Here is a 17,321-nt window from a genome sequence, read left to right on the forward strand (position 1 = left end):
GCTTGGCTTCTCTGAACCTCTGACTATCCTTCCAAACACCGAGATTCCAAAATTCTAGGTTTCTCTAGAATCTGTAACAGTGAATCTATTTAATAAACACTGTAATCTCCAGTTGGATTCATCTTGAAGCTTTCTGGAGTGTAAATTGCCTGTTTTCCTGGGGAAACTCCAATTTGGGGGCCGAGTTTTCTCTCTGGATTGTCATTCCCCGAAGCACGTTCACAACATTTAGTCTGGACAGAGTGTGACATTGCTGCAGTGGGCTGAAATGCGGAGCTGTCACACGTTCTGGAGAACCTTCCCCCACTCATGGATGGCTTATAGACTGAGCTGTTATTTGGGGAAAGCCATTTCAGGCAGGCAGAACAGCGTGAGCAAAAAGGCCTGGAGTTAGCAACAGGCAAGGTCGGCTGGACAGCCTGAGGTCAGCCCTTTCTGGCCTACCAAAGGAGTTTTCTGCTGAGCAGGAATAGGTGTCAGAGGAGACAGGAAAGAGGGGCTGGGGCAGGTCTAAAATTCACTGGAGCCAGCAGGCAAGGAGAGAGAGCGAAGCTGACCAGGTAGAGATTGGGATGAACAAGGAAGTGCGGTTCAGGTAGGGGAAAGCCCCTTCCCACCTGTGGCCATGGGAATGTGGAGTCTGGTGGACAGGTGTCCAATTTTTTTTTAAAAAAAGGAAGTTAGACATTTTAGCCTTTATGCTAAATATCCTAGTTTAAAGGCACTTTTAAATTTAATTTTTTGACGAAGATAAATTAATATATGCGTGCTAAGTCACTTCAGTTTTGTCTGACTCTTTGTGACCCTATGGACTGTAGCCTGCCAGGTTCCTCTATCCAGAGTTCAAAAAATTAAAAACGTAGATGATATTCAGCCAAAGGTCCACTTCCTACACCCATTTCACAGACTACACCCAAACAGCGTTATTGAGTATCCTTCCAGAATTTCTGTATGCTGTGTACACAAATACAAATACGAATTCCCATGGCCCCTCCCTTCTTTATACAAAAGGTAGCATTCCGTATGCACTATTTGTGCTTTTTTTCATAATGTATCTCCAAGGCCTTCTCAATTGGGACATAAAGTGCTTCCTCCTTCCCTGCCGCCGCACAGTACTCCGTACCCATGAGCTCCTCTTTATTGAACAGTCCCCTACTCATGGACATTGGGGCTGTTCTCCTCTGATTTGTAAAATGTGAGCTCTGATGTTTTTAAGTTTAAAAAACACTATTGGGGCTGGACCACGAGAACACAGAATGCTGGTGTCTGGGTCTGAGTTCACAGAGCAAACACCAGCCTGTACTTTGCCGGCACCTTGGCTCTGGCTTGCCAATGGGAAAGGAAATGACTTCAATGGAGAACAGCCTCAGAGAAGTCCTGTTGAAGATTCTTTGCCTTTGAGGTAGTGAAATCCCTGTCACTAGAGGTAACCAAGTACTGATACAGAATAGATCCCAGGACTGGGTGATCGGTCAGGGTACCCAACCTCAAAGTTTCCAGAGTCCCTGAGGCCTGATTATGAGTTGGGCCCAACTGGCAGCAGAGAAAGAACTGAGATATGGCCCCACCCGCTCAGCACCTAATCCACTCACTTATTAAAAGGCATTTCCCAGGGCTGTATCTTCTATCCAGATGACTTTCCCACAAATCTTCACAAGGCTTCTGCTGGCTGGGGTCTCAGATCAAATGGCACCTTTTTAGAGGCTCTACTTCTTTCCCACCCCTCTTGTCACTGCCCCCAACCCCAGTTTCCCTCTCCTCCTGTCTTCTTTCTTCCTGTGCTATGAACTCAGACCCAGACACCAGCACTTCTTTCACTTCCAGTATGAAATTGCCTTGTATATCTTTTTTTTCTGTGTTTGCTGTGAATTGTCTGGCTCTCACCAGCAGGTAAGCTCAGCGAGAGGAGGGACTATCCACCAAGGCCTCGATGGTGCTACCAGCCAAGTCCCGAGAGATAGCCTGATATACAGTAAGTATCAATATTATGCTGCCCTTCCAAGGCAGACAACTTTGAGGAAAGCTTAATGGCTGAACACCTGGTTACGGAGTATCATGCTGTATTATAGTTTTTATTGTCACTATTCCAGCATCTTTTTGGCAGCCCAGATACATGAGGCATTCTTTGTATTTTTGCTTTTATTTTTTATTATGATTTCACTTTGAGTGAAGAAATATTCAGTTGGGTCTGATTGAACCACATAAAGGCTCATAAAACACAGGTCAAAGGAGGTGTTCCCCCACAGAGAGGTCATTCAGAGTGACGTAGCATCTTGCCAGACTTTTTGGTACAAGAGCCCAGGAACATACTAATAGCTGCCATTCATTAAGTGTTTACTTAGCGAAGCATCAGGCTAAGACTGCATGGACCATGCTCACAGGCTTCCTGCAGGGAGTACTATCTTGGGCCCTATTTTACAGATAGGGACCTTAGACATGGAGGCTAGTAACATGCCCCAGGTCACATAGCTAGAATACAGTTAAGCTGGAGTTCAAGAGCAGACAATCTGGCTTTGCTGCTGACATTCTCAATTAAATGCTAAAAGGTATGATTTGCTAAAAGGAAATTTAAACTGGGAATTTTTTGTGTGTGTTTTAGTCCATTGAACCACATATTGGCAGCAGGCTGTGGAAGCCATGGCCTTGGATGAACCCCAGTTCCAGCTCTAACTCATTGGATGTGGCCTTGACCAGGTCACCTCTGCCCTCTGGACCTGGGTCTCTCCAGCTGTGAAGTAAGCAGTTGCCCTACAGGACCTGCACATCTGTGGTCAGGATGTTTGTTCTGAAGGAGACTAGAAAAAGCCAATACTGGGTCGCAGATCCTCCAGATCCCCTTTCCTGCCCACACGCACTCAGATGGCCCCTTAGTGGCTCTCAAATCTTTTCCATTTACTCTCCTTATAACCTCACAATGGCCTTTGTGGCAGGTGGGCCAGGAATTGTCATCCCCGTTTCATAGATAGGAAAACTGAGGCTCAAAGAGGACAATCTATTTGCTGAAGGATAGGACAGTTAGGTTTGATCCCTGGGTGGCAAAGACCCCTGGAGGAGGAAATGATAACCACTCCAGTATTCCTGCCTGGGAAATCCCATGGACAGAGGAGCCTGGTGGGCTACAGTCTGTGGAACTGCAAAAGAATCGGACACACAGTTCAGTGACTGAACAATAACAGGACAGTCAGGTGGTAAAGTCCAGGCTTAAACCCAGCCTGATGCCCGGGTCTCGGTGCTCTTTCCTTCAGCTCTCAGCTTCTGTTTACACGAGAAAGGCAGAAGATGGACTTACGATCCTTTCTTTCAAGTACCAAGTTTGGGATACTGGGGGTCTACACATTGAGCCTGGGGGATACCCGCAAATCAGAGCTGGTGGTTTGGTGATTTGGAGCATCTGTCTGTCTTTGTGGGTGCTCATCCACTGGTCCCTGTATGGTCTCTGCTACGCAGAGGGGATGTGTCAAGGGAAGCCCCAGACCCTAGGACCTGGGCACTCACCAGGCAGGTGTTTCTCAAAGTTGTTTAACCAGAAGGCCCCTCTCTCAGTCTCCTCCTGCCATTCCAGCCACAGATGCAAAGCGATGCTCCTCAGGGGAAGGTGCCAGCAAGGACACAGGCTGGCTTCATTCCTTTGTTCTCTCAGGCAAAGTGAAGAAACCCTGCCAGGTCCTTTGCTGGCATCCACCTGCTGTCCTCCCTGGCAGGTAGGGACAGTGGCTGTTCTGTCATCAAGCCTGTGACCCCAGGACACACCTGTAGATAACTAGCCCCAGTCAGGACCCAAACTGCTGACCATGCAGGAATGGACAGGTCATGTCACTGCTTTGCAGATGGTGAGCCGTTTCTGAACCATGGCCCCGGCTGGTGGAGCAGTTTAACTTAATATTTTATATGGCATAAAATGATGGAGAGACATGGACTCCTTCTCCAGTGAGATCGTCCCTGGGTGGCCGTCTAGCTGAGCACCCACTGCACTCTGGGCCTTATGAGGAGGGGAGAAGGGGTGAGGCTGGAAGACTCAGCTCTTCCCCAAGGAGCTCAGAACTGTCAACACATCCATGAGGGCAGGTGGAATTAAATTAACACCACGTGGTAACATGGAGACCCACCCTAACAGCATTCAGGGGCATTCCTTCCAGGTGTTCTAACAGCTCTCGGTGGGGTCGTCACCTTTCCCCTAGAGGGTGTTTTGAAAATCTGTGGGGGCTTTTATACGCTTGACAGGCATTACTGATTTGGTGTGGAACAGTCCCACACAACGAAGAGTCTGCCTGCACTATTGTCCTGTCCTGCCCAACATACATGGAGGTGAGAAATCTGCTTATAATTATTTAAATCTAGAATGGAACTTCATTTACATATAAATGTGGACTTGCAGTTTCCATGGTCTTAATATACACTGGATTTTCTAGGAATGCAACCACCGTGTAAATCGAGTAAAGCTCGTACTTCGTTTCACTTGGAACTTTGCCAAGAGTTCCTCACCTATTGGTAAATTCCTGCTCACAGTAGTACGTCAGACACAGTAAGTCTGTGTTCAGGTTTGTTGCTGAGTTCATGGTGATTCTGTGCACGGGGCAAGTCCTGGGCTACTCCTTTATGTCTTGCAGTTTAGACATGCAAGAGTATTTACTTATCAAAGTACATAGCAATTAATTAAAAGCAATTTCAGTTGTTTCTCCTTTATCTAATTAGTTCAGTTCAGTCGCTCAGTTGTGTCCAACTCTTTGCGACTCCATGGACTGCAGCACGCCAGGCTTCCCTGTCCATCACCAACTGCTGGCGCTTGCTCGAACTCATGTCCATCAAGTTGGTGATGCCATCCAATCATCTCATCTTCTATCGTCCCCTCCTCCTCCTGCCTTCAATCTTTCCCAGCATCAGGGTCTTTTCCAATGAGTCAGCTCTTCGCATCCGGTGACCAAAGTATTGGAGCTTCACCTTCAGCATCAGTCCTTCCAATGAATATTCAGGACTAATTTCCTTTAGAATGGACTAGTTTGATCTCCTTGCAGTCCAAGGGACTCTCAAGAGTCTTCTCCAACACCACAGTTCAAAAGCATCAATTCTTTGGCACTCAGACTTCTTATGGTCCAACTCTCACATCCTTTATCTAATAGTTGAGCATTATTTATATTTTGTTTGAAATTACTTGTGAAGATAGGCTATATTTTTTATGAACTTAATTTCAGGAGAGTAAACGGGCACTATGAATATTTGCTACCCTCAGGGGACCCTGGGTGGGACTGAGCAGAGAACCCCGGTTTCAGCACAGCACTCCAGTGCCCCATTAAGCAAGGGAAGGGGCCGAGCAGCGTCTCCTCCAATCATCATACATATACATCTGCTCTGCACACGTGTGTCCATGCCTCTGTGTGTGTCCTTATATTTTTTCACTAATGGGATCATACTAAACACATTATTCTGCAAAATTGTTTATTTACTTAAATGTATATCTTGAACACATTCATGTCAGCGCAGATAGCTCTACTTAATTCTTTTTAATGGTTGCAGAGTAGTTTATTGTGTGAAGGAGCCATAATTTATTAAACCACCTCCTAGTGATAAACACTGAGTTTTTTCCATTTGTTTTTCATGATAAATAACTCTGTCATTATTATATAGATTTAGGCATCACTGTGCATCTGTGTGAATATATCTGTGAAATAAAGTTCTTAAAGTGAATATAAAAGTTCTGTGTTAGATGGTAGGTATGTCCACTTCAAATTTTGAAAGTTATTGACAAATTTCTTTCCAAAAAACACTGCACTGATTTATATGCTTATAACTGTATATGAAAATATCTGTTTCAGAAACCTCTCCAGTTGGGCCTCAAGAAACATTTCAGTCTTTGATAAGCTGATAGGTTTTATTACAGTCTCGTGTTTATTTTAATTTGTAGCTTTAAAATTATGCATACAGTGCATATCTTCTTATATGCTGTGGGACATCTGCATTTTTCCTGTTCATTTGCCTTACCCATTTTTTTCTATTGTTTTTTTCTCTTTTGTTTCTAAAAACCTCTTTATATATATTAAGGAAATTAGCTTTTTGTCACCTATGTTCCACTTAAAATTTTTTTATTCTTTGTCTTTTGAATGTTTTTACATACATATGAAACATTTATATTTTATATAAATATAAATGTATTTTATAAATATGTGTTTATAAATATATAAATATATTTTATTTATATTTTAAGCAGTAATTGATATGATTTTTCTTTGTCTTTTGTATTTGGAACAAACTTTAAAAGGCCTTTCCCACTCTAAGGTTATTAAAATATTTCCCTTGTGTTTTTTTCCTAGCTTTATTATGGCCTAATTCTTTCAATTTAAAGTTTTGATCAACTTGAAATTTATTTTGATATAGAGAGTGAGGTATGGATCCAACAGGCCAATCGTCCCAGCACCGTTGACTGAATGATTTATATTTCCTCTACTGATTTGAAATGCTGTATCTATAAACACCAAAAGAGTTAGACATGGCTGAGCACATGGTGCAACAAATGATCTGAACTCTGTATGCTGTTCCATTTGTCCATTTGCTTCATTTTCAGTTAGTAGTTTTAATTGTTGTACTCTATCATAAAATTTTAAACTATGCTGCTTTATTCACTTTTTTTATTTCAGAATTTTTCTAGCTACCCTTGAGTGTTTTTATCTAGTAATTAGTGTCATTTTGGCAAGTCTTAAGTTCTGTTGGCATTTTGATTGAAAATGCTTTGAATTAATAGAATAGGGGAACTGACATCTTCATGGTGTTGAGTCTTTCTATCTAAGAACAAGCTGTAGCTCTCCATTTATTTATTTTTTTTTATATTTATTTATTTAGGCTGCACCGGGTCTTAGCTGCAGCATGCAGAACTTTCTACCTTTGTTGTGGCAAGTGGGATCTAGTTCCCTGACCAGGGATTGAACCCAAGCTCCCTGTATTGGGAACAAAGAGTCTTAGCCACTGAATCACCAGGGAAGTCCCTCCATTTACTCTTTTATACCCTTTAGTGGAGTTTTACTGTTAAATTTATTCCTCAGCATTCTCTTTTTTTCTTATTTTTATTTTGGTGCTGTTGTTAATGTTTTCCCCTATTTTATTTTTCTAGCTAGCTATTGTTTACTTACAAGAAAGCTAACGGTTATAAATTATAATGGTATAATATTATATATAATATATAATAGCTAATGGTATAATTTATAATATTATACTATTGTATATGTGTTATATATTTATAATTAGAATAATTTTAATAGTTCAACATTAGGTGTAATTCTGACTTAGGTATGGAGATATTTATATTTGTATTCATTTTCTGCTCTATGATGTGACTTTAAAATAGACAGATCAAAATACAAACAAATCTTTGGTCAAGGGTTTAACCTAAAGACTCAGCTCACATCCAGACTGGTCTTCTGCAGACCCTGAACAGCTAAAGCACCCAGCTAGCTTTTAGCACTGACTTTCTGCATCAAGGGTTTTCAACTCAAATTCCTTTCCAGATGAGACTTGTAAGATAATGAGAAAGCAGGTGGGTGGAGGCCCTGTCTTGAGGGGCTGCTGCCACTTATCTTCCACCTTCTACGACCATGCAAGAATACCACCCAGTACGGCCAGATCTTCTGATTTTTCAAAAGAGCCAGAGATGCAGATTAAAAAATTTTTAATGTTTACTCAAATTTATAAAAAGTCCTACGTGGGCCCAACTAACCATATCTGTTTTCAGACATGGTTCTAATCTGTGGGTTAGGTTAGCCCTTTGGGCAACTGACCACTAGTTTGCCACATCAATAGATAAGAGTCTCAGAAACACAACCACAGTCTCAGCGTTTACTGGATTACTTTCCATCTAAATAGGCTTGGGCAGATTGTAGAATATGTCTTCCTGTGATCTGCCTAAACCCAATAACAAACCCTCCATCTGCAGAGCAGGCCCCGCAGGGATCTCACGTGATCCTCTCAAGGGCCCTGAGAGACCAGGACCAAAGTCATAGCAAGGAAGTAAGGGCGCTAGGATTAGCCCCAGGTTATCTGTGTGGTACCGTGGCCGACTGTACCCACCGGGTCTTCAGTTTTATCTATGCTGCTCACTAGCTGTGATTTCTGGCAAGCTACTTATTGCCCCAGGGCTTTTAAGAAACGGATCTGATATAATAGTACCCACCTCCCGGGGCTCCTCCAAGGGTAAAAAGAGTTCACCTTACAGAGAGTCTGGAACTCCATAACTACTAGACAAAGTGACTTACTATTATTATTAACTAGTCTAGGCTTCTCTCTACTTTATCACCCCTACCTATCCAATTATTTGTACTTCTCTGAAAAGAATAAGGACCCAGGAGACTGTGAAGGCCGGCTCTACCTCTCTCCCTTCGCTTTTATACTTCCTCTCCCTGAGACTTGGTTTCTGCATCTGTAAAATGGGGATGCTGTCAGAGATCTTCTCACACACCCTCATGACCCCAAGGGGGAGGATTCATGGGACACCTGTGATGTTAGTAAAAGAATGAACCTCAGTTCATTCTGACTGAGGTTCTCCATAGATCCTTGCTCCGTTACTGACACTCCATCCCTTGTAGGCTTAGTTGCCCTCCAGGCTCTGGCCCCATTTCAGGCAGACAGGAGACCAAGTCACTCTTGCCTCTTAACTGATCTCCACATGGTACCCGGATCTGCAAAAAGAGCCCTGGCTACTCTCACCTGAGCCCCACGAGCTCCAGTCTCAGAGCTGGGCCTGCCCTGCCTAGGAGCCTCCATGAAGCTGGTAGAGAGCCTGCCTCATCCAGCTCTTTCCCTAAAGTTCTAACCCAGATCCAGCCCTGATGCAACCGCAGCCCACTCACATTTCTAAGAACCCCTTGTCTCTGTCACTGCTTCCTGTGTCTCGTCTATCAGCCTACAGGGACATCCCACTACCTTAGGCTCTCATCCAAGTGCCCCCAGCCTCCCACTGTCTGTTCAATACCCAAGACTGCCTCTTGCCTGTTCAATCAGACATCTTCCCAGAGTTGGTGGCTGAGTCTGTCCATCCGTGTTAGCCCAGTGCTGCTGGAGTGGGGGGGTGGTGTCTGCCTGTTCCACCCTTCTGGTCCAGCCCCTTATCTAGCGGCAAGCCTGATGTGACCAGCCACCTCACAAGGAGTAATAATCACGCCGTATTGGGAGCTTATGTGCGCTAGACCAGAGTCTAAGCAGCTCATGTGTTTGCAGCATTTAATTCTCACAGCAACACCATAGGGTAGGTGCTAGCACCATTTTACTGATGAAAAAACCATCTGTTAGGCCAGAATTCTTATTTAACTTCCTCAAGAATATGCAGCTACCACAAGTTCAAGTCCAGCAGCAGCCTCCAGTGCCCACACGCTTCATCTTCCCACTGACAGCTCAAGCAACTGGTCTTTGAGAAAGGTAGTCTAAACCTCCTGTCCTTCTTGACTCCACCTGGAAACCTGAAACTCCTGGCAGCAATCTACCAGGAATCCCACTCACCCTATGGGCTGCGGCCCACCAGGACTGCCTTTCTCCCAGCCAGCTAAATCCCAGCCATCTGAACACTTCAGTCCCAGTCCCAGGGGCCCCGAAATCACCCAGCCCCTTGATGCGAGGCTCCCCTGCCCCGCCCAGCCCCCTGCCCATTTGCTCCTGCTCTCCTCTGGCTCTATCAGAGCATCCACAGCCATGCCTCAGGCCCCCAACCCGTTCCAGAACCTCATAACCTCATTAAAAGAAAGATGGCCCCTGTCAAGCCCCAAAGCACCAAGAAGCCATTTTCGTCATCATATACGTTCCCTCTCTCCCTGCCACTCGCCCCTTGCCCCACCACACCCGAGGTGCGCTCACCTGTCACAATGGGGTAGGACTGTGGCCCAGGCACACTGCTCCCGATGTCAGCAGGGGTGGGACTGGTCAGGTTGGCCTTCATGTCATCCAGCCCTCCTGCCAGCGAGGCCATGGTGGAATAATCGGCGGTCTGAAAGAGGAAACAAGACAGATGTCTCAGCATGGAGGTTCCAAAGCACTCCAGCCAAATACCACTGCCACGTTTTGGGCTCAGCCAGCTAGCCCATACCAGCATCAAGGCTCCTGGGGGGCTCACGGATCCCCGGTATTGAGAGGACACATTCAGCTCGACAGAACAAGACGGGTATCCAGAATCAGGACGTCTCCCCAAGTGAGGAGGTGGACAAGATTCACTGCAGCTTCATGAGAATTCAAACCTTGCTTCTTCATGGCCTGCAGGTTCCCTTCCCTCAGCCCCAGCCAGCCAGGGACAACCAACCTCCTCTATGCAAGGAGGAAGGCATCTATAACCAAAGCGAGGCAGAAACATGAATCTTGTAGCCAAGAGGCTGGAAAGGAAAGTTTCTCATTTCTGTGCTCTTAAACCACAAGTGTAGAATCACAAAAACGAGGGCTAAAGGGAATTTGGGTCATCACCTAGTTGAAACCCTCATTTCACAGAGGAGGAAACTGAGACCCAAGGGGACGAGAGCTTTGCCCAGGGTCAACAGGGGATGGTTCACCATACACTCTCACCCCAAAACCATCATATCAAAGCAAATGTTTTTGAATTCTGGAAGCATGTAAACACCGATATGCTGAAAACTGATTTACCAAGTCCACTCCAACCATGAGTGGCCCATGAGTCATACTCTTTTCTTGAAGCCATTGCATGAAACCAGAGCTCGTGATGTGTCGTTTCCTTGGCACCACTGTCAGAATGGTCACTGGAAAGGTTGTGAAGCTGCCGACATGGGTCTTCCCACTCCAGGAAAAACTACAGCAAGAGTGACAGATCTCTTCCTCCCATTCCCCACCTCAATCCCAGGCTTATCTTCAGGTAAAGAAATTATTCACAGATACCCAAGCCAAAGAATTTGGCTGTGCCAACCTCTGGTGCAGGGAGTCTCCTCCATAACCCTGGCATTGCCAATGGATGATGCCTTTCTGTCTGTCCTTAGCAGACAAGGACAAGGAAACAAGCAGTCTATTGAAAGGAGTTTACAGGCTTCCTGGGTAGGGTGATGAGGACCGAGTCACTGGGAGGGAAACCAGAGGAGTCACTGGGCAAGTGGCAGGCAGAGGGGACGAAGACTCAGGCACATCCCTGGTGCTTTTCTCTGCAAATGAATTAGAAAGTAATTCCAGGGCAGCTCAAATGCTGAGCACAGTGGGTGGCAGCCGTGTGTCCAGGAGGCACTGCAGGTCCAGGCACCCTGAGATGGATTCTTGTCCAAAGCTCCCGGGACTTTGCACCTCTCTCTAGCAGAGGCTGATTCTGCAACGTGCAGAGAACAGCATAGGCCTGGAGCCAGCCCTGGGGCTTCTACAGGAGAAGGACAAGATGGTGACAGGCCTCCCTGACATCAGGAATCACTATAAAGCTGCAGTAATTAAGACAGTATGGGCTGGCACAGGCATGGATAAATCGACCAATGAAACAGAATCAAGTCCAGAAACTGATCTGTGCATGTATGGAACCTTGATATATGAGAGAGGTGATGTACAAATCAGCAGGGAAGGATGAGACTCTAATAAACAGCACAGGGGAACCAGTTATCCATTCAGAAACAAGGAGGGAAAAAAGAAATTGGATCTTTACTTTACACCAGACACAAAAATCAATTCTGGGTGGATTAGAGACCTAAATGTGAAAGGCAAAAGCATCTAACATGGTCCAGACTTGAGAACAAGTCTGCCCTTCATAGAAAAGAAAATGTATGCCCCTGGGATGCTCACACAGTTCCTGGTCACTGTGAGGACAGTAGTGACTCCTGGCCAACCCGCTGCCTTGCTTCAGTGCTTCTTCCTCCAGGAAGTCCTTTCTGACTACCACTCCCCAGGAAGCAGGAGTCCAGAGCGGCACCAGGACAATAAGAACCATAATATTCACAACTATGTCAAAGCTCACACTTGTCAGTCACTTACTCTATGCCGGGGCGTTTATCTGTGTTATCCCATTTAATCCTCTCACTTACCCCCACGTAGTAGGGTCTACATTATTCCTACTGTACAGATGAAGAAACTGAGACTTCTAACGTAGGAGGAAAGTGTTTGTCTAATGTCGTACAGCTTCTAGGTGCCAGAGCCAGGATGCAAACCTGGGTCCATCTGACTCCAAAATCTGGACAATTACCCTAACGATTTTCATACTGTGTCCTAACCCTTCAATAAGTAGGAAACCACTGTGCTAGTACTAACCTTTAAAATGGAAAACAGAGTCGACCAGAACAGAAGAGTCTCTCACACAGAAAAAGTAAATCCTGTTTCATCATTCTTTGTTTCGATGTAAGTGGATATGTGTGTACTAGGTAGAGATGACAATATATTTCTGGCTGTAGGTCTCACCCAGCGGTCTTCATTCCAGGCAGCAGGAAGCTATTGAGAAAAGGTCACTGTCTAGACTTTATCCAGCACAGAATGGGACTTGTTCGTGCATTAGCCTCCTAATTTGCTTAAAAAATTAGGATGTAAAGCTCACTGGAGGCCCTCCTTCGGTGCATTGCCACGTGAAAAATCAGGAGGTCAAATTGTCTCTGTGAGGGTCTCTGGGGTTTCTGAGATCCTGGGGTGGGGACAGTGCCTATCACCTCCCTAGGTTCCTGTGTCCTAGTAGAGGTCTGAGCATAGTGCATGCTTAGTGTTTATTGAGCTTTTCTGTGTGCAAGATGGCATGTGAGGACCAAACATGCTCTCTGACCTTCATCCACACATCTCAAGGGAAAAGACACATGGTCCTGAAGCTCCATCCAACAGGGACAAAGGCACAGAGCCATTCATTGACACGGCACAGGAAGTGGTAGGAAATGTTTCTTGGGCAAGCTGCTATTTATCCTGGACCTGAGCAATCCCTGACCCCCAAGAGCTGAAAGAAAGCTCAGAGGTGAGATGGGAGTGATCCAAAAACAAGGCACGTGTCAATAGCTGCAGGAGGAAGAGGTCCAGATGAAAAAGTAGACAAGCTGGGATTCGACTCTGAAGAGCCTGCACACTGAACACTTGGGTGAACAAACGAATGAGTGACCCTTATCCTCAGGAGAGCCAGGCAGCATCTTGGCTATGAGTGGCACCCCTGCACCCCTCCCCATCCCACTACCAGGTCTGCCCCCTTCCTAGACCACGGGCTGGGCAGCTGCGTCCACAAGGGAAAGCCTCTATTTCCCAAGGAAGCATAGCCAACCGGGTTTAAGAAAATAATCAGAGGATGGCCAGCCCTGCCTCTTAACATATTTAATATCCAGATGGAAGAGGCTTTTTATTTGATTCTGTTTTAGTCAGTAAATTCAGTATCAAGGTTTGTTCAGTCACTTCAGCAATTGGGTTTGAATCATCTCTTCCAGACACAAAATCTTCAACTTGTGTAAGACATGCAGTGGGAGATCCAAAAATCCAGTTGCTCAAGCACCAGAGGTTGCCAGAAGGTGCAATGAACTTCCCTAAAAGAGCTGGGAAGAGCTGAGAAGACAGCTGGATTCATAAGCCAGCTGTCACTGCCCTTTGCCACGTGGGCCTCCCACCACCTCCTGCTCACAGGGCTTGAGCCCAGTCTCTCTCCTTTGGTGGGGTTCTATAGCTCCTGCTCTGCTCCTGCATGAGCCAGGCGATGCTGTCATTTCATTTGCTTTGTAATTATTCCCCCATTTCTCACCATTCTCTGTCCCACTGAGCTGCCTGTGATTTTTTGAGGCAACTGCCTTCTCCCCCATCTCCTGGGGTCCCTGGACCCTCGTTCCACTGTCTATTCCTCAGCCACTCCAGGAACTGTCCTACCTCTACCTGGAAAGTGTACCTCACTCAGCCACTTAAACTCACAAGACCCAGTTCAAATGTCATCTCCTTGGTGCAGCTGTTCCTGGACCCCACATTCCTACAAAGAAATCATGATTCCCTTGTCTATGTTTCCAAAGTTGGTGTCATTTTGCACAGATCTCTATTATCATACTTCCCAACATGTATAATGGCTGTTTGTCTATCTCCCTCCAGATTGTCTTGAGAGCACAGAGCAGGAAATAGCCTGAGAGCCCCCTAAGTGTTTGTTGAATGAATGAATGCATGATCCAGGAGCATGATATTCACCACAAAATCCAAACGTTAACTGGGGAGGGTTTGAACAAGAGTTGGAAATAATATGCTAACCTGCCACCTCTACCCCTCAACGTGTCAGGTGACCAGAAGACAATGTCCTTGTCCACCATGAGGTGTAGTCCCTGAGGAAGTGATTTCATTGTTCTGGGACAGAATATCAGGCATTCAACACTGATTAGAGGCAATAAAAGAAAAGAGCCATACAAAGAACTTAAAAAAAAATCCTCTAGAGACATTCCCATTAGAACATTCAAATTCCATGTCAATGTCTTCTACAATTCATTACCCACCCACCCCCAAAAATAAATTTACTACAAGGACTTTGGAAAACCTACATATCCTTCTTTGCCTTGGTTACCAGGAAGCTTAGTCAAATTTAGAGCTTAGTCACCACAAATGTATCATTGCTGACACCTTGTAGAATGATCTTAGTCTTTCCTCTGCATAATCTCTGAACTTTTTCAGCCTTAGCTAATGTAGATATAGGTCATTGTTTATTTTGCAGGATACTTCAAGTCCTTTTTGAAAGTGGAGGCTGGGAGAGGTAGAAAGAATGCCAGAAAAAGAAAGATGGGAGGGATGATCAGGAGAAAGACAAGAAAAGAGGGAACCCATGATTGGTGCCTCTTTTCCTGGTAACAGTGGCATCTATTTCCATATCTCATAGTTGTTTGGAAAGCCAAGGGCTGAACAGTGGGGCTGTGTTGGTGCACCTATGCCCTTGGGAACACAACCCCCCACCCTCCCTCCATTGGCTGTCAAGCCACCAACATCTGCAGGCAACAGTTATATTCCACATTCCTACTTTTACAAGTTTTTGGAGTTCTTTTTGTGGATTTTGTGCTTCTGTTCCCTTCCCATTAGGGTTCCTTGGTTCTGTTCTTGACTATGACCCAGGAAAGAAAATAAACTGAGGTCAGCAAGCCATAGGTCCATATAGCCAAAGTTATGGTTTTTCCAATAGTCATGTATGGATGTGAGAGTTGGACCATAAAGAAGGCTGAGAGCCAAAGAATTTATACTTTTGAACTGTGGTGCCAGGAGACTCTTGAGAGTCCCTTGGATTGCAAGAAAAGCAAACCAGTCAATCCTAAAAGAAATCAACCCTGAATATTCATTGGAAGGAATGATGCTGAGGCTCCAATACCTTGGCCACCTCATGAGAAGAGCTGACTCACTGGAAAAGACCCTGATGCTGGGAAAGATTGAGGGCAGGAGAAGGGAGCGACAGAGGATGGGATGGTTGGATGGCATCACTAACTCAATGGACGTGAGTTTAAGCAAACTCCAGGAGATAGTGAAGGACAGGGAAGCCTGGCATGTTAAAGTCCATGGGGTTCCAAAGAGTCAAACATGACTTAGAGACTGAATAACAAAACAGCAGGTCCCAGAGGGTCCACTCCAATGGAACCAATTGGGATAAAAACTTCTCTGCCTACTTACATGAAAAGATGTTCAATGTTGCTCATTATTAGAGAAATGCAAATCAAAACTACAATCAGACATCACCTCATACCAGTTAGAATGGCCATCATCAAAAAATCTACAAACAATAAATGCTGGAGAAGGTATAAAGAGAAGGGGAACCTCCTACACTGTTGGTGGGAATGTAAATTGGTATGGCCACTATGAAGAACAGTATGGAGGTTCCTTAAAAAACTAAAAATAGAGTTACCATATGACCCAGCTATCTCCCTCCTGGGCATGTATCTGGAGAAAAAGCTTGAAAGGGTACATGCCTCCTAGTGTTCATTGCAGCACTGTTTACAACAGCCAAGACATAGAAGCAATCTAAATGTCTATTGACAAACAAATGAATAAAGAGGGTGTGGTACATACATACAATGGAATATTATTCAGCCATTAAAAAGAACAAAATAATACCATTTGCAGCAACACGAATGGACCCACCAATTGTCACACTGAGTGTACTAAGTCAGACAGAGAAAGACAGATACTGTATATCACTTATGCGTGGAATCTAAAAAACTGATACAAATGAATTTATTCACAAAACAGAAACAGACCCACAGATTTAGAGAACGAATTTATGGTCACCAAGGGGGGACGGGGTGGGGTGGAAGGATAGATTGGGGGTTTGAGATTGACATGTACACGTTGCTATATTTAAAATGCATAACCAACAAGGACCCACCTATCACTGAGTACAGGGAATTCTGCTCAATATAATGTAACAACCTAAATGGGAAAAGAACTTGAAAAAGAATAGATACATGTATATGTATGACTAAATCACTCTGCTGTACACCTGAAACTAACACAATATTTTTTTTTTTTTGAGAAAAGTCTCTCCTTGTGTGACTTAATTTATTTTTTAAACCTTTTCTTCTGATGGACAGGGAAGCCTGGCGTGCTGCAGACCATGGGGTAACAACGGACATGACTGAGCGACTAAACTGAACTGAACTGATTTTGCATTGGTATATAGTCAATAACACAACATTGTTTATAACTATACACTAATATAAAATAAAAAGTTAAAAAAAAGATAGGCAATCATTTGTCAAGCATGGTTTAGATGAGTGGGGTCCACATTTTCAGTATTTGCATCTTGATTGACAAAATATCTATTGAGAAAAAAAAAAAAAAGTCCCCACCTACTGCCACAAACCCCTAGGAGGCCTCAAGTTCAAATCCCACCAGGTATGCACCAGGTATGCACCTCCTCTCAGATACCATGCTCCAAATGACAGTCTTGCACTCTCAAATGTCTGAGCCAGAAGGATGTTCAGGGTTATCTTTTCTAACCTGGAAAAACTGATTGAGGGAGGTGAATGGACTTCCTTAGCTAATTTTTATCTGCATAAAATAAAGCTGTTGATCCCATAGTAGAAAGAACAGTGAGCTAGGAGCAATAACACAGGGTTCCTGCCCCAGCCCTGCCTCTGTCTCACCTGTGTGACCTGAGGCAAGCCGGGCCAGTTCTCAGAGCCTTATTTTCCTCATTAATAAAATGAGATTTAAGTCTAACCCTCCGCCGCCTGCCTGCGGGGCAACAGTGAGGATCCAAAAGATAAGGAGAGGGACCACACTTCGGACACTAGGCGGCAGGGAAGGCCATGGACTTGTAGCAGGGACTCGAGGCGGCGCGCGCCCCAGGGAGGTGTGTGCTTGGTGTCACTTGGGTCCCTAGGAAATTACCTGGAAAAGGACTGCCTGGGGCTGCACCAAGTATTGTCTCATCAGCACGGGGCACCACTGCCATAGCATGGAGGAGAAAAGAAACA

General features: G+C 44.9%; 1 protein-coding gene across 1 annotated transcript in view; it reads right to left on the reverse strand.

The window, feature by feature from the left end:
• Nucleotides 1-17,321, reverse strand: part of PAX5 (paired box 5) — a 180,396-nt gene that overhangs the window by 60,441 nt on the left and 102,634 nt on the right. The window contains exon 7 of the mRNA XM_040267670.1: nt 9,829-9,958. Coding sequence (XP_040123604.1) covers nt 9,829-9,958 — 130 coding nt within the window. The remainder of the gene's footprint in view (nt 1-9,828; nt 9,959-17,321) is intronic.

The sequence above is a fragment of the Oryx dammah genome, unplaced genomic scaffold (assembly GCF_014754425.2).
Source record: "Oryx dammah isolate SB20612 unplaced genomic scaffold, SCBI_Odam_1.1 HiC_scaffold_1, whole genome shotgun sequence".
Taxonomy (NCBI): Eukaryota; Metazoa; Chordata; class Mammalia; order Artiodactyla; family Bovidae; genus Oryx; species Oryx dammah.